At 43.5% G+C, this 18,458-nt stretch overlaps 1 protein-coding gene across 1 annotated transcript in view; it reads left to right on the top strand.

Moving 5' to 3' along the window:
• Nucleotides 1–18,458, top strand: part of Prosap (SH3 and multiple ankyrin repeat domains prosap) — a 1,027,613-nt gene that overhangs the window by 778,209 nt on the left and 230,946 nt on the right. Inside the window, 1 exon segment of the mRNA XM_071671621.1 lies at nt 12,236–12,253. Coding sequence (XP_071527722.1) covers nt 12,236–12,253 — 18 coding nt within the window.

Below are 18,458 nucleotides of genomic sequence, written 5' to 3'. Positions count from 1 at the left end.
GGTCAACAGGTGACCCCGGAGTCACTGCCATGTGACCTGGAGTTATAAGACAACCAGGTCGTGGTGAGGTGTGAGGCCTCAGAATGAGGCATGGGTTCCTCCACCAGACATTCACATTATCCGAGGAACTTTGCTTATTTTCCTCCTCTCATTTCCACTTTGTCTTCCAAATGTGTGCAAGACGGCCGCTTTGTTGCCTCGTACACGGGAACCTGCGCTCCTTCCAGTACATACACTCTCATGACCTGTCGCTCTGTACCTCCTCTTAAACCCACCCATCACCCAGGGTCCTTAATGGGTGTTAACGCCTTCAAGAGAAATTACATGGTATTTTTCTTAAGAGAGAGAGAGAGAGAGAGAGAGAGAGAGAGAGAGAGAGAGAGAGAGAGAGAGAGAGAGAGAGAGAGAGAGAGAGAGACTATACCCACACTCCTCCACCATCATAAACTACTAAAGTTTCTCTTCCACATGTTCATCATTCTACAACTTCATCATTTCTTCCTTCGAAAACTTCCCTCCATTACGCCTGGTGCATAGACTGTTTTATTAGTTAAGTGTTCCGAATGTCCTCACACTCCATTTTCTGTGTGTTTTATTCATTCCGTTTTCTGTACGTGTTGTACTCACTACGTTTTCTGTGCGTGTGCAGTAACACTAGTGAAAATGTTTGTCAAATTATACCTCCTCTTGCCACAGTATCTCAGCCAGCCTGGAAGCCTTGCTCATTACAACGTAAATCAAGAACACAAATAAGAAGGCAGTGTTTCACCTGAGCTGGTCTTGTGGGCGGCAGGCTGGCTGGCTGGCTGGCTGGCCCACACCTCACTGTTCTCTGTCTCACTTGGATGTAAAATCTTTTCCGTCCTTTTCTTCATGTTCTTCTCATCATCATCATCATCATCATCATCATCATCGCCATCACCATTATTCCCATGAAGCTTTACAAACTGTTTCATGAAGCTTCAGGTAAACTCAAGAATGTTCATAATGTATGGTGGATATGAATCCCCCGTTTGAACAGGAAAAAGATATTCGAATCCGTTTTAATGTTTTCGAATCAGTTTGGCGATTGAACCCCTACACCTTCACGGTATATTATGACTTCATTAGATGCTTCATCACTACACCGTCGCTCCAACGACAATCATCAACTGTTGGAATGAGATTTCATTTCAGTTTGGTGGTAATGTGTTGCTCTAGCATCAATCTATGTGTCCAGAGTCGCTGATATTAACTGTATCGTTGCTGTAGGTTCCCTAAATAAGAGTCTGTTAGGATACTGCAGGAGTCGAGCAGTGCTACCCCTAGCTCGCTAGGTCACAAGCACTGCAACATTTGAGCAGTGCCTAGTACTTGGCACCTCTGACTCGCTAGGTCACAAGCACGAAGAGGTGAGTAGTGTCTTCTAATTGGCACCCCATCTCAGTAGGTCACAGGTAATGCAAGAATTGAGCAGTGCTTCGTGAATTGCACATCTTGGCCTACTGGTTCACAGGCACTGTCAGTGGTTGAGCAGTGCTTTGAGTTTGACATCCCTAGGCTCGCAAGGTCACAGGCAATGCGAGGGTTGAGCAGTGCTTCGAGAATGGCAATCCTAGGCTTGCTCGGTCACAGGCACTGCGGCCATCAGCATAAACTTGCCTGATTTAGTATGTATAAGCTTCTCTCTCGCTCTCCTTTATTCTCGACCTGGCCGGAGACTTTCTTACCTGCTCAAAATTTAGTGGTTTAAAGCTGGAGGAACCTCTGGAGTCCCTTCAAGCCTCTCCCCTACCACACGGGGACTCTGTCTTTCCCATCATGTTTACTAGATGTCACACACTAAGTTTTAGTAAGTAATGTGATGATAGTGTTGCTGGCCTTGTCAATTGTCAGTAGCTGGAAAGTGATGGGAGAGCGCCCTGGGAAAGACGAGGTGACTGGTGAGTGTCAAGAGAGAGCCCGGGAGTAGATGAGGTGGCTGGCTAAAAGTGTTGAGAGACTGCTCAGTAGTAGACGAGGTGGCTGGAGAGCGTTGGGAGAAGGTCCTGGAGTAGACGAGGTGACTGGAGAGTTTCGGGAGAGGGGTCCTGGAAGAGATGAGGTGGCTGGTGAGTGTTAGGAGAAAACCCTGGAGTACATGAAGTGGCTGGAGAATCTCGGGAGAGGGTCCTGGAATAGACGAGGTGGCTGGAGAGCGTTAGGAGAGAACCTGGAATAGACGAGGTGGCCGAGGAGTCTAGGGAGAGGGTCCTGGAATAGACGAGGTGGCTGGAGAATGCTAGAGGAAGTGTTATGTGCTGATGAGTGTTTGCATTGCTTTATATTGTGTGCGAAAGGTTGGAAGAACGCGGACATAGAAAGTTGAAAACAGTAAAGAAAGAAAAATGTAAGGTAAGCTTAAGAGGGATAAGAAAGGTTTCGGGTCGGAAGTGGTCGAGTGGAAGAGGATCTGAGGATTTCTTTTCAGTTCATGTTTAAGAATACGTTGATCAATTTACGACACAAGATGTTCACTGTAAGACCATCCAAAGAAAGGTTAGGCCTACATTAGGTTACAAAATGAGTATGAGGATGAACGTGAGCAGCGGCGATTGTGTTTGGAGGGACAGACAAGGTATGAGAGATGTGGGAGGGAATTTGGACAACAAATGAGGGTGTTGTTGTTGAGACGGAATTACGATGGTGAAGAATATTATCTTGAACCCCCGTGTCTTCCCCGGTGATCTATAACTGGAGGTTACTCGCTCCGAGAACGACAGAGGCCGGACTGAACTGTAGTGAAAGACGGAGAGGCCTTGTAGCAGCGTGTGTGTGTGTGGAAGGTGCACTTAGTGACGCAATCGAGACAGGAGCGTTAACGCTGGTGGGCGGACGACAGCCATGAAATTTGGCCTAATGTGTTTCCTTTTACCTTCGAACGCCTCTGTTGTATTTTAACGATGAGTCTCCGAGGCTCTCTCCTGTGCCTCCCACAGTCAACCTGGAACAGCCGTGACTCTCGTACTTTGAATCCCATCCGCTGGCTTGCTTCTATAAATACACTTTTTGACATAGTTGTAGAGTGGACGGTTCCTCGAATGGTACACGTGAACAGCTGCAGGGGCTACAGGGTGTGTTTATCCTCACGTCTGACACATGAACAGCTGCATCGTACATTCCTCCACAAGTCCAACACATGAACAGCTGCGTAATACATTCTTCCCCACATCTAATACATGACAGCTACATAGTACAACACATGAACAGCTGCGTAATACATTCTTCCCCACATCTAATACATGACAGCTACATAGTACATTTTTCCACAAATCCAACGCATGAACAGCTGCGTAATACATTCTTCCCCACGTCTAATACATGAGCAGCTGCATAGTACATTTTTCCCCACGTCCAGCACATGAACAGCTGCATAGTACATTCTTTCTCAGGTCCAGCACATGAACAGCTGCGTCGTACATTCTTGATCACATGTGACACATCAGCTCCCTCGTACCAACCACCTCGTCTGTCTTAGAGGCACCAGTATACACTGTGGCATCATACTTTACATTCATGTTTAACTCGTAGGTTACATAGTGAGCCACAGAGGTCTGTACTCATCACTCCTTCACCTGTGACATAGTAATGCCCTGAGCTTCAGCTTCTGTCTCTTGATTTCTGCCGTAGGACCATCCATCGCGATGCTGTGCTCAGCAACTACACACATCTCACATAGCAATGGCCGTTCACTTTTCCCCCTGCGACGCCCCATGTATTATCCACTATACCCAAACAAACATTATATTAGAAGAACTTTCCAGAATATCTCTATCTTTTGTATCCTCTCCCAGGACACTAGTTTCCAGACTTGATGTTGGTGATTATAGAGGATTTTCTGCGATGCCAGTAAATTCCAGGCGATTTTCTCCGGATCCTCAACAAATTCCGTCCAGATTCCACAATACACTAGCTTTCAAAGTTTTGTAATGCATTCCTGTACCATGCGAAGTTTCATAACACATTCCTGTACCATGCGAAGTTTCATAACACATTCTTGTACCATACAAAGTTTCATAACACATTCTTGTACCATAGAGTTTCATAACACATTCCTTTATCATACAAAGTTTCATAACACATTCCTTTACCATACAAAGTTTCATAACACATTCTTGTACCATACAAAGTTTCATAACACATTCCTTTACCATACAAAGTTTCATAACACATTCTTGTACCATACAAAGTTTCATAACACATTCTTGTACCATACAAAGTTTCATAACACATCCCTGTACCATACAATGTTTCATAACACATCCCTGTACCATACAAAGTTTCATAACACATTCCTTTACCATACAAAGTTTCATAACACATTCTTGTACCATACAAAGTTTCATAACACATTCCTTTACCATACAAAGTTTCATAACACATTCTTGTACCATACAAAGTTTCATAGCACATTCCTTTACCATACAAAGTTCCATAATACATTCTTGTACCATACAAAGTTTCATAACACATTACCATACAAAATTTCATAACACATTCTTGTACCATACAAAGTTTCATAACACATTCTTGTACCATACAAAGTTTCATAACACATTCTTGTACCATACAAAGTTTCATAATACATTCCTGTACCGTACAAAGTTTCATAACACATTCTTGTACCATACAAAATTTCATGACACATTCTTGTACCATACAAAGTTTCATAACTCATTCCTTTACCATACAATGTTCCATAATACATTCTTGTACCATACAAAGTTTCATAACACATTCCTTTACCATACAAAGTTTCATAACACATTCCTTTACCATACAAAATTTCATAACACATTCTTGTACCATACAAAGTTTCATAACACATTCTTGTACCATACAAAGTTTCATAACACATTCTTGTACCATACAAAGTTTCATAACACATTCTCGTAAGGTACAAAGGTTTGGTGTTTATATTCTGATCCAGCTGGGGTAGAGAGGGGCAGTACGTCATTGTTGCACTGTAAAGTGTTGGAAGATGTGATGACCACTGCAGGTCAAGGATGCTGACTGGCTGGATGGTCAGTGGCTGGTCAGTGGCTGGTCGTGGGTGTTGCTGACTGGCTGGTCAGTAGCTGGTGTGGCAAGTCGTGGGTGTTGCTGACTGGCTGGCTGGTCAGTGGCTGGTGTGGCAGGTCGTGGGTGTTGCTGAGTGGCTGGTCAGTGGCTGGTGTGTCTGGTCGTGGGTGGAGCTGACTGGCTGGTCAGTGGCTGGTGTGGCAAGTCGTGGGTGTTGCTGAATGGCTGTTCAGTAGCTGGTGTAGCAAGTCGTGGGTGTTGCTGACTGGCTGTTCAGTAGCTGGTGTGGCAAGTCGTGGGTGTTGCTGACTGGCTGGTCAGTGGCTTGTGTGGCAAGTCGTGGGTGCTGACTGGTTGGCTGGTCAGTGGCTTGTGTGGCAAGTCGTGGGTGCTGACTGGTTGGCTGGTCAGCGGCTTGTGTGGCAAGTCGTGGGTGCTGACTGGTTGGCTGGTCAGTGGCAGCCGTGGTGGCCCGAGTTATTGCCGCAATAAAGTCCAGAGTTACGATGTATTGCACAAATTTAGAACTACTGGTATTGATACCACACGGTAGTTATAACTGCAGCCACCACTAAATCTCAACCCACATCCACATGAGCATTATTTTATCTTTATAAACTGCCGTGTTATTAGTACTATGAATGCAAGGCGAGGAGTTAAGCCCACATAGCACTCTTGTTTGGTGGTTTGAACGCGACTTCGGCGAAGGCTGGCGATTGATTTTTTAAGTTTTGTGGGATTCATTTGTTATAGTAAATGTAATTCATCGTAGAGACCTTGCTTTTGTAAACATTTATTCTTTCTCCAGCTGTCAGTTTTCAAGTATTGGTGTAAGATATGTGTAGCTATTTGTCCTGCATCGCCAGCCTCACCTCTTCTTATGGTACACAGCTTCTGTTATGCATCAGAGGTTAGGCATCGAGTATAGACGGAGCCATAGACGTTTCAGCTGCATCTTCCTGATGCTGAACGTTTCACAGGCTCCTCCGTTTTCCAGTTAGCGTTCTTTCGCTTGCACGTTTCTTCCACTAGATATTCCATAAGTTATATAGGTTTAGCAGTACTTATCGTCAGCCCAACGTTCTAACAAGGGAAAGTCTTCCATCACAATTTTTACGGTGATACCAACACCTGTCTTGTCTCCCTTCAGTTGGTCGACCTTGTGTCTGTGACCTGAGCGGCCCCATATGACCTAGCGGGGCTCCGTATGACCTGAACTGGCCCTATATGACTTGCAGCAACCCTGTATGACCTGGTGCAGCCCTTTGTAGCCTAGGGCAGCGTTGTATAACCTCGCGTAGCCCTGTATGACCTGGGGTATCCCATATGGACTAGAGCAGTTCTGTATGACCTAGAGTGCAATGTAAGACCTGCCTCGCTGAGCTGTGGCGGTTAATTCATTTTCCTTATTTACTCCCTCTCTACATGCTATGGCGTGGAGAAAGTATTTTAGTCGCTATACAAACTTGAGTGTGTAGTTATATAGATAAGGGAATGTCAGGCAAGTTATAGAGGTGGAGTTAGGGTTCCATGTGTTCAGTACACAGATGCAAGCACAGTAAAGGATGGATCAAGAGCCTCATGTATAGACAGAGGAGTAACATGAGTTAGGTCATGGGAATGGGTTGAGGACCCTATGTTTTAAGCACTTATATACACAAATTACTCATTGGCTCAGTGATATACAAGTCAGGTGATAGGCGTTACGGAATGGGTTCCTTGGGATACAGTGGAAAGCACTTCTGAGTAGCAAAACACCAGAGGAGTGCGGGAAATGGTTGACTGCTGAAGTCCCCCAAAAGTGCAACACGCACACATGCCAAAGACGAAAAAATGCAAGAGATCCAGACAAGACAGAATGACTTCCATTGTAGGAGGCGGGAAACAGCTGCAGACTTTATGAGACAAGACCTCAGGAAAGCAAAGCTGCTAAATGAACGGGTGGACATAGAAAATAAACTCAAAGCAAATCATTTAAGACCCCAAAAAAGCAGGAGAAGGGCAGTCAGTAAGGAAAAAAAATTAATTCATACGTGGAAGGAAATCGAGGATCAGTGGTAAGTACCACTGGCCTACTGAGAACAGAAGAGGGCACATACAGGAAGGTTTGCCAGGAGACGAGGAAGAAACTGGAAAAGCAACATGAATCTGTATTCATTGAACCAAAGATCACCTTGAAGATAAATGACCCAAACGATTTCTTCCTAAGCATATACATGACATAGATCTTACCACAGATCTTCGTTGCCAGGCCGTCCGTGGGACTTGGAGAGGGCTATTGGGAACATCCCCCATGCGTTCTGCTTCAGGACTAGACTCCTTAAATCGTTTTTATGCAGAGAAAATGTAAAGGTCACTAGCACAAGCATTAAACATTTTTTTTTAAGAGTTCTGGACTCTGGCATAATCCCTGAGTTTATAAATAACTCACGTCGCCGCATTTCACGAATGAAGCAAATCAGTTCTAACAAACTGGTGCCCACCAGTAGCACTGACATCGCACGTCATTAAGATTTTAGAGGAAGATTTTGGTGTGTAAGTTGACTGCCCTCGTGAAGTAAAGTGATCCACGTAAGACAGGGAAAACAGTTTCACGGGCGGGAAGGTCATGCCGCTCTTAGTTTCCAGATTATACGTTTCTGTAGGCGGAGAGAACAATGTGCTGATGATAGACAAAGACTTCACAAAAGCCTCTAAAAAATTGTTGCCACGTATTATGGAAAGGATGGACGACGAATACACAACATACCACCGACATGACAACACGTCGTAAATCAGGATATTTCTGATGTCTCTTAAGGTTAAACGTTCAGTTTTCCAAGCAGCTGCACTCGCACCTCTATTGTTTCTCATTCTCATAACCAACATTGGACACATATATGTGCCATAGTTTCATATACACTGCACATCACACCAGAATTAGTGCAGAGATTTTATCAGTACAAGAAATCAAACGAATGTTATAAGAAATTGAAATATACGTAAATCAAGTCTGGGCTACTGAAACTAACTTGTTTTTTTAGTGATGAAAAGTTTAATCACTTCTTAATGTGGAAAGGGAAGAACTATAAAGCATTGCAGTATATCAGATAGAAACAGACTTCACCGTATCTTGAAAAAATATAAAAAAAAATGCAAAAGACCTGAGTAAAGTGTGTGACGACCTTGTCTTCAGCGAACACAATAGAGCAACAGTAGCCTCTTCCAAATAGATGAAAAGGCTGGAGTTTACGAACCTTCAAGAAAAAGATGAAAAAAAAACAATAATATTTGCCCTTCAAGGCATTAATACTTTTCTGAACTCAATACCTGTGAGTGTTAACAGCACCATTGAGGGCAGGTAGAATTGCGGCCTGTGAAAGTGTGCGGAAAACTTTCACAGTTCACATTAACACCGTAAACGATAGGGGCTATTGGGAACGACTGAAAACACTGAGGCTGTACGACACGGAGCGCAGACGTTAGAGGTATGATTACACTTGGAGAGTCCTGGAAGGCGTGACTGTCAACGCATACTTGAAGAATAGTTTCCTGTTGGCACAGCAGGCAATGCGAGACTAATGTAAAATCTTACCATCTGAACCAGAAGGTACACCGAGTGCATGAAGAGGAAACGCTCTAAATATCAAAGACTCGAGACCATTTAACATTGCCTACAGCCAATACAAACACTGGAGGTCGTGCAGCGGAGGAATTTAAGAAGAGGTCCTGGATAAGTATCGACAAATATAACTAAACCAGTCAGGATGTGGTGATAAGACAGGCCTGCAGGCTGCGGACTCCAGCAGGCTTATAGGGAAATAAAATCAGCTTGACCTCAAGTCGAGATGTAGGGATAGACGACCTCCGATATCATCTTAAGTTACGTAAGATAAAGTAGGCTGAAGGTGCCTCATGAATTTGTCATAATACACGTATAAATGGGTATAGAGCAGAGCAGGACTTGGGCAAGTTAAAGAGTAAGGCTGAGAGCCCTGTGTATTCAGTACATAGAGGTGCACATTATGTGTAGGATCAGTTCACATTTTTACAGACAGGGAAGTAGTATGTGAGGCAAATCACAGAGACCTTGCATTATGTATATGGACGGTAGAGCATTACATAGTGTAAGTTACATAGCATTATGGGTACAATCATTGACAATGGTAAAGTTCCTGGGCTTTCAGAGCCTCGGTACAGGAATAGGGCGTCCTCAAGTACGTGAAGTAGTTACAGAGTTCATAAAACCTGAGACCCGGACGCCTAAAGTCTGTGATAAAGGTCCACTGTATTATGTAGTGCTGTAGCGTGTGTTTGTATGGTACATCACATAACTTACACTGAGTTGTGTATACTGTAGCATCGCGTGCTGCCTTGCCAGATGTATCTGTACCTCATCCTAAGGTTGGCTGTTACAATATTACAGTGTCTAGTTCTGGTCTTGTTCTTACCATAGGAGTGTTCACTGTTATAGTACCTGTCATAATACTTGATGCTGGAGTTACCTGCTGCTAGTTCTGGTCTTGTTCTTAACATAGGAGTGTTCACTGGTTTAGTTCTTGTTGCTAGAGCTACCTGGTTTCCCATCATATTTTAGTGGATTTACTTTTTTAAACTCATCACAATACGGACTCAACAGCACAACTTGTATTGATATTGAAGTCTACATCAGGCGTAAGACTGGCCTGAAGCAAGCCATTATTACCTGAAGTAGTCCTCTGTGACCTGGGGCAAGCCTCTACACCTAGGACAAACCTCTGTGACTTAGGTCAGGTCATTGTACCTTCCAGCATGCCGATGTGATAGTAGGGCAGGCTAATATGAGCTGGGACGAGTCACTGTGATATGTGCTGGCCTGTATGACCTGGGGTCGTCCAGAATGGCCTGAAGTAGTCCTGTATGACATTAAGTTGTCAGTCCTGTATGACCTGAAGTACACCTGTATTACCTTGGGTATGCTTGCTTGACCTGGAGCAGGTTAGTGTGACGTATGATTTGGCAGTAGGCCAGTATGACCTGGAGCAGTCGTTATGACCCGGGATAGTCCAGTACCTGCAGGTGTTGGCCTCGCCGTAGCACACAGTCTTCGGGACGCACTGTGTGGAGGCTGTTGCTCTTCACGAAAATGAACGTCACTTGTACGTTACTCATACCGGGTTTATTTACGTCCTGTACCTCACATTCATCTCTCATAATTTCCACCGTTCACTCATCACCCCCCTGTATTACCTCATATTATTGTCATGTCTCTTCTTTGACGTAAATTATCAGTCTTGCTTCTCTCTCCTCACCCTATGTGTCAGCACTTCAACATTTGTACATACACCCTGTTTTTCTAGGTCTTTGATGTTGATATGTATCAGTATGTATGTTCCTCAACGTGTCTTCACATGATAATGTGTTATATGCTGGAAGACTTTTCTTGTTAGCGGACCCGCCTGGGCAGCCTACTGCTGCAGCTCAAGATATACCGCAATGTGCCAGGCGGCGGTCCGCACACAGTAAAAGCTTCCATGAGTATGTGAATTGTTGATCTGGATCGCTGAGTTGTTTCGTTCATATTGCAGAATTAACTCATTTAGTGTCACACTAAACAACTCAGCGGTCAAGATGATATAGATCCCCGACTTTACCCTATTCCTGGTTGACGGTGACAGAGCCTTTTACAAAGCAGCACTTCGTCGTGTCCAGGCAGCGGAGATGTCCAAACTTTTGGCAGTTTCAGTAAACATTCAGCAGACCGTGTTCCATCCATCCATGGGGAACATTGGCACGCGCGCGCGCGTTAATCATCCCATTCAATGGCTTTATATTTTGTTTTGCACGATTTACTGAAGATGAGAATCATGTAGTGCTAGAATGGTGTTTTTACATTTGGTCTGGCATCATGAATGATTAGCATATCATTTGTCTTCAACTGAACGTTGCGTATCGAAGTCGTTTTGCAGTGTAATACTTAAATGCATTCTTTAGCAACTTTTTTCTTGCACCATAAAGAATGCCCAAGTATAACCCTGCAGTACGACTGTGAATTCATATGACGATGCATGAAGTCGGACGGTGTATATATATATATATATATATATATATATATATATATATATATATATATATATATATATATATATATAGGAAAGGATCACAACTGAGCGCGTGATCAAGTATATTCCAACCAGTCCATGGGGAAATAAAACATAAGTTCCCAAGTGCACTTTCGTGCAATTATCACATCATCAGGGGAGATACAAGAAGGAAATATAACAGTCAGTTGATAAACAACGAAGAGACGTAGCTAGGACGCCATTTGGTAAACAAGTGACTGTTATATTTCTTTCTTCTAGCACCCGACCTCCATTTACGAAATGGCGTCCTAGCTACATCTCTTCGTTTTCTATCAACTGACTGTTATACTTCTTTCTTGTATCTCCCCTGATGATGTGATCATTACACGAAAGTGCACTTGGGAACTTATCGTGTTTCATTTCCCAGTGAACTCATAGGAATATATATATATATATATATATATATATATATATATATATATATATATATATATATATATATATATATATATATATATATATATATATTAACCTTTAGATGTACCACATAGAGTTGCTTTTAGAATGCTGAATGTGAAGTAGGCCTTGTAAGCCATTATACAAAGCGAAACTTTGAGACCCGGTGCTTGTCCTGGACACAGATGTCGTGCTCAGTGTGCCAGTTGGTAAGCAAACACACTAGCACTTGTCCGTAGAGCTAACCCTTGTTTGGCTTTGGCTTGCGTTACACACCATTGTTAATTATGTTTTCACCCCTTTTCCTTATTTGAATATTGCATTGTGGTTGTTTTGATTCCCAAGTTAGAACTTGGACAGTAGATGTTTATTAATTGATTTTATTAATCTATTAGTTGATGAGATAGTCGAAACGAAGTTAAATTTGGTTGTAAGATTGTTTTTCCTTCCTTCGTAACCCCGAGAAGAAACTGAACCTTATATGAATTTTATTTATGACCTTTCGTTGGTCGAACATCTCATCACACACTCCCACCTGTCCTTTAGAGAGAATCATCAAGTTCCTCTGGAAGTCAAGGCTGGGACTAGTTTGCTCTTCAACGCGCACATGCAAGTGTGTCTGTTACCAACGGCTTCCCATTTTCCCTGGTGGTTTAGCTAACGTTTTCCTTTTTTCTCCTGTTTTCTGTCCCCTCCAGGTGGCGCTGTGGTACCGGGTATGTAGCCTTGTCTGATGTGCATGTCCCGGATATGCTTGTAATGCCTGGGCCCTTGACCCCCCTCATGTTTCTTAGCGCAGGATGATATGCACGTGCTTTTCTAATAGAGTCCAAGCCACCTACAAAGCATTTTTTTATCTTGTATACTTCTAGTGGACCCAACATACTTAATTCAACCTGCCACATTGATGTGGCTGCAGGGGTGTGTTTACGCGCGTCACTCCACCTGATCAGCCCTTCTTGCATCGTCGTCTGTGCTCTTCCTCCTCTTCGCGGCTTGTGGGGTCATATATCTGAAACTGACTCAACAAAGGGAAGAAGGTGGGCTGTAAAGACAAGGAGCCATGTCAGGCTGAGGTCCTGCGAATCTTAAACAACATTGGATGGACCAACCAACCACCGCTTCACCTAACTCTCCCCGAATTCATTCATGACTCAGTTACAGACTTGTAATCACTGACTTCTATCAATAACAAACCTTTAATTCCACCTGATCTTGCCATTTGGTAAGAGTCTTCCAGGATATCGAGTCTTCCTTCCATATCTTACGATTTGAGCATGTCCAGGACGACTCATTCTTGCACTCAATTTTTTTCTCTCCTTTTTTGCATCGATTTACTAGAGGTGACGTCTGTCTTTCACCGATAGAGAACTTCCAGGGCGCGACCTGGTTCTTTGGTGGCAGCATGTGTGATGGATGCCCCAGGCTGTTGCCCGGATGCCTGCTACTGTCAACCAAACGTTACCCGGACGCCTCAGGCTTTTATCCGGGGCTCCTAGGCTGTTATCCGGGCGTCTTGGGATCCTCCTTCTCTGGACGTTTGATTTGTCTCGGCTGAGTATGGTAGAGGCGACTACCGCAAGCCTTGTGTCATGAGCCTGTTTTCTTTGTAGTGATATGTTGTTTGATGAAGCTCGTCCATTTTGCCTGCAGTGACACGTGCTTGAAGAAGCTTGTCCACTCTGCAGTGACATGTGGCTGACGAAGCCTGTGATATCTGCAGTGACTTTTGATTAAAGTATGTGATCGTTTGAATGATGTGTTATCTTGGTTATGGGTGCTGGTCTGCAGCACACGCGTGTGTGTGTGTGTGTGTGTGTGGGTAGAGGTGATGTGGGAACACCACAAAGACCTGTCTCTGCCCCCCACACACACACACTGCGTCCACAGCATCTACAGGCGACACGAGGGGGAGAGGTGGGTCAGAGGTGAAGACACCGTGTGGGCACCGCCGACAAGGTCAGGTCACTACTGCTGGTGGAGGACCCACTACACCGTCGTCTGCACTCTTGATGCCTCCCGAAGAAGCCTTCGACATCGGCAGCTGCAGTGAAATACCACTTGTTAACCTATGTTGTTGTTCAGAGATGCTGAAGTATGCTCTTATTATTGATAAACTGTTCATTTAAACTGCCTCTGTCAGTGATGTATAGTGCTGAGTACGAATAGTTAGTGTGTGTTGATGTTTTTGTCTGTCTTACCCATGCCACCCCCTGCTTCCTCCATCCCTCTCCCCTCCATAAATTACTTTAATTAGATCCAGGAAGGCAGCTGCCATTTAGGTCAGGAGAGATGGAGTGTGGCCAACAGATGGAAATGTGGGATTAGGTCATGGGAGTTCGGTAAGACCGCGCTGACCCCCAAGTGACAGGTTCAGTGAGGTCGAACATGCTGCAGGGGACGGGTCAGAGGTGCGTTTAAAGTGACCCAGTGGATCGAGAAAACTTCCTCCAAAGATCCTTGTCATTTCCGGCCTGACGGTTTTCTAAACCAACGCCAGGAATATGGAATGAACTGAAATTGGAATGAACTAAGGTCTCACGTACTCACAGGAAAGCCAGATATCATGTCAACGACAGAAACATGGATCAATACTGCAGAGGATATTTTATGAGCAGAATTAGAGGTACCGGGATAGTGTTGCTTAACATTTTATCCAAATAATGAACAGGATTTAGGTGTTATTTACCTAGTTCCCTGGTAAGAAAATCCAATTTCAACTTGAGTCACGATGGAAAAATCTGACGTAATACAGAGACCTTCTTAAAGCCTAAAGAAAATCAGGGGCGACATTACGTACGTCATCAGTAGTATGAGAAATGAAGCAAAGTGTTCAACAGGCATGTGTCTCCCTCAGATGGTTTATCTCGTTTCCCAACAGACGGCTTTAAACCGCTGTATGTACGGGCAGATAAGGTAATGCTCAAGGTTGTGTGTAGGGTGGGGATGGGAGGGACACAGGGAGGTGACCCGAATACTCACTCTGTCAGCCTTAACTTGTCTGGCTCGAGATCCCTTTCCTACATTCACATTGTCCTGTACCAGTGGGGAGGTGTCTCATTATCCCAAAAGTACAGTTAGGTATCCCACGCTGGCATGAGGCACGAGGACACGTAGTCAGTTGTAGCATTTTTTCCCGGACCAGTTCTCGCCAAGGCATCAGCGATTCCATTCATGCGAGATCCCTAAGTGGACAGGGATCTTGCCGGAAGGACACGGGTCTAACCCATTACCTGTGGCGGACACACAACATAACGAGTGCGTTTGGCAGGGGTATCACCCTGAAGTACATTCAGTGGGACCACCTGAGACTCACACCAGAGAAGAATAGGCATATGTTAAGTAACGTTGGACCATCATAGTTAATACAGGAGATGACAAGAGACTTACACAGTGTGAGTCAACGGGTCAGTCGCCCCATTGACTTTCCTACTAAGGTCAGTAATGGGAGCATGCAGTCTGGAACAGGTTTTCATAAGATGGTAGACCTCCAGGTTTAGAATCATTGCACCGTTCGCCTGTCCGCCCAGGTATATGGTATGACTTACCCATTCCAAGGGGAAATTATTCAGGGTAAGGGCATGAGGCTGTCTACCAGGATAAAGAGCTTTCAGTCCATATAGATAACAAGACATGTGGGCGAGTATGCTGGACGTCAGTGAGAGTTTAAAGCAATGTAACTTCGTTATATCCAAGTGATGTCGACGTATTTGACACACTGTGTATCGAACGGATGAAGAAGACGACCAAACTGGTTGTTGTAGTACATATATTTCCCTAAATGAGTGGAAAATGATATTGTTTTATAAAGTGAAGTTGTCTCAAGAAAAATAACATGGGAATAAGAGCCGCAGGTTATATCGACCCCAGCATTAACAGGAATATCGTGAAATGAGACCTCGAGGGAGAGAAACTAATTGATGTAATAGAAGATTGATTATTAGGTCCAATAATTCATGACCCACGGCGAGGTAACGATAGTTAAGTGATACTTAGAGAGAGAGAGGACAGCTCCCTGTGAGGTCGAGGGAAAGTAAGATAACAGTGAAGACGATATCATTAGACTCGCTATAGATTTCGCTATAGATCTTAGTGATACGATGACACCAAATTTGAGGTTGGATGACTTCGATGAGACGCATCGTGGTATTGATGAATTGGATCACCTTTTAGATGTACAATAAGTACGATGATGAGATGTAACAATGGAAATATAATCCTCCTTGAGGGAGATGATGTTCCTAGAAACAAGAAGAAAGATATTGAAGAAGAAATACGAGGCTGGATGACTAAACAAATGAAAGATGTGATCAGAAGGAAAAGGAATAAACACAGGAAATATAACTACAACAGCCGCTGGATAATTAGATGAATACAAGATTAAATCAAACATTTCATAAAGAATATGAGGATCAGCATGAAGGAAAACCCTGTCACAATTATCTAATATAAAGAGGATTAGAATAAAATTAAGATACTACGGGCCCGTTATCTAAGGCTAATGGCACCTTAGTGACAATAACAAAGAAATAGCTTCCTTCCGAGACAAGTGCTCCGGCTCAGTGTTCTGTGTCAAACATTTTATGTTTACACCACAAGTGAGTAACGTCTCTACAGGCAGAGAAAAAAGATGTTTTTACATTTGCATGATGCAGAAAAACATCTAGAATTATTAAATCTAAATATGCCAAGTGGTCCTGACGATATCTCTCCCAGAATAGTAGAAGAAATGCTGGTAAGGCAGCAAATAACATCTTTGATACCACGAGAAGAGAATGCTTCATTGACTGGAAGCTGTGAGTGCAATAACTAGAAAAGCGACTCAGTATAATAACCTTTCAATCTTACATTAGCTTTGGGTAAGAAATTGGACAGAATCATCAGGGATGAAACTAGATAGTTTTAAAAGATAATAAAGTACATTAAAATCAATATGGCTTCCGTAATGAAAACAATAATGCCATAGAACAAATTCCATTGGCCATATATATGATAACATTGATAAGTAACATTGATAAGTAGTATCAGATATTGTGTACTTGGACATACAAGAAAGATTTAGATAGAGTAGTAAATGGAATACCTTTTAGTAGAGTTAAATCGCAGAGTAAAAGAAATAGTGTGTGCGCAAGGATGGCGGACCAGCTGATATGGAAATCTAGTTATGTTTAATGGGGTAGCGTCCCACTGGATCAGTGTGTGTCAAGCCAACTACCACCCTAATATTTTCCCTTAATCCTTTTCTAAATCCATGCGAGTGTAGTCTTCCCACACTACATGGCGTTCATGAGGAGTTATGCGGGAGGGAGTGGTAGTGGGTGGAGAGGTGTCCTCCACTTCCAGTGTTCATTCCCTCGCGAACTACAGAATCGGACGGTAGGATGCCATTCCTCTCCTCCAGCAGATAAACCTCGTCATAGACCATCATGTCTTCTGTTACTTGTCCTTGCCATGCATTGTCCCTGCCTCTCCCACCCACCATATTCTCCATGCCCTGTAAACCTTCCCGACTTCTTGTGGATCTCACACGTCTCCTCACAACATAGAACGTGGAGAGAGAGAGAAAGGGAAAGTTAGTTGCCTGGCTTCGTAAACCTAGAATTGTGTCGATGTTCTTTTATTATAGATATAACTATTATTACTATTATTATTATCATGATCTTTATTATTATCATCATTTGTACTGTGCATAAGAGTCCTCAGGTTGGCCAGAGATCCCATGCCAGCCAGGAGGTACATGTGTGTGACCCGGGTAGGACGGTGTTAAGGAAGAGTTGATACACAATGTCTGTAGTGAGTGTTGGGCCATGTGTTGTGTTAAGGTACTGTATGTTGACGCCACCGTCACCGCCTCCCTCAGGGTGAAGGTGAAAGTCTCGTATTATAGCCACTGTTGACATGGGCGGCGTCACACTGGGGAGAAACCTTGTGACCGACTGAGGTACTTCTCCCCCAGCTGTCAGTCTGTAGGACGATGATAATATATGCCTTGTATCTTAGGGTCCGTACTTGAAGTGTTCTCAGGGATAACCCTTGCCCATGGTTGATTCAGGGGGCAGAAGATAACCCTGCCCTTGACTAGTCAGGGGCAGAAGATACCCCTTTAGTGTGGATTAGGGGCAGAAGATAACCCTGCCCTTGACTAGTCAGGGGCAGAAGATAACCCTTTCGTGTGCATTAGGGGCAGAAGATAACCCTGCCCTTGACTAAGTCAGGGGCAGAAGATAACCCTTTCGTGTGCATTAGGGGCAGAAGATAACCCTAACCCTAAGTTAACCCTAAGTAGACTCAAATCTTTGTCCTTAGATCAAGGTCGGATCTTTTCCTGAGCATTCGTCGGCAGCTGATAGTGTCGTATGATAAATGATTTTCAAATTGGATCACTTTCTGAGCCTCCTGAGCACGACGGCAGAACCCTGAGGTATAGTGGCCTTACCTCTGACTTGTCCCGAGAAGGTCAGGTCAAAAGCCTGGCCATCATACCCAAGGCTCGTACCGTAGTGCTCAAGTGGTTAGATATCCCAGATTATTATTATTATTATTATTATTATTATTATTATTATTATTATTATTATTATTATTATTAGTGATTAATATTGTTGTTATTAGTGATTAATAATGATGATGATGATGATGATGATGAAAATATTAATAATGATAATAAAGATAATAATGATAATAATAATGATAATAATAACAACAACAACAACAACAACAACAATAACAGCGAAGACTAAGGTCAGCAGGCGTGGTGCGACCTATGCTAAGGAACTGTAGCGAACGTCAAGTCTTTTGAGATGGAGAGTTCCGTCCTTATCTGAGCAAGAGGCGGCGCCCTACAGATAATGTTATTGAGGTTATCAGTCACACAGGCTGATAGGAAGATGCCATATCGACCCAGAAGGGAGGACCTCGACCTCA

The sequence above is a fragment of the Panulirus ornatus genome, chromosome 16 (genome assembly GCF_036320965.1).
Source record: "Panulirus ornatus isolate Po-2019 chromosome 16, ASM3632096v1, whole genome shotgun sequence".
In the NCBI taxonomy this organism is placed as follows: Eukaryota; Metazoa; Arthropoda; class Malacostraca; order Decapoda; family Palinuridae; genus Panulirus; species Panulirus ornatus.
Note: the sequence above shows the minus strand (reverse complement) of the source record. Positions and strands in the feature narration are given on the sequence as shown.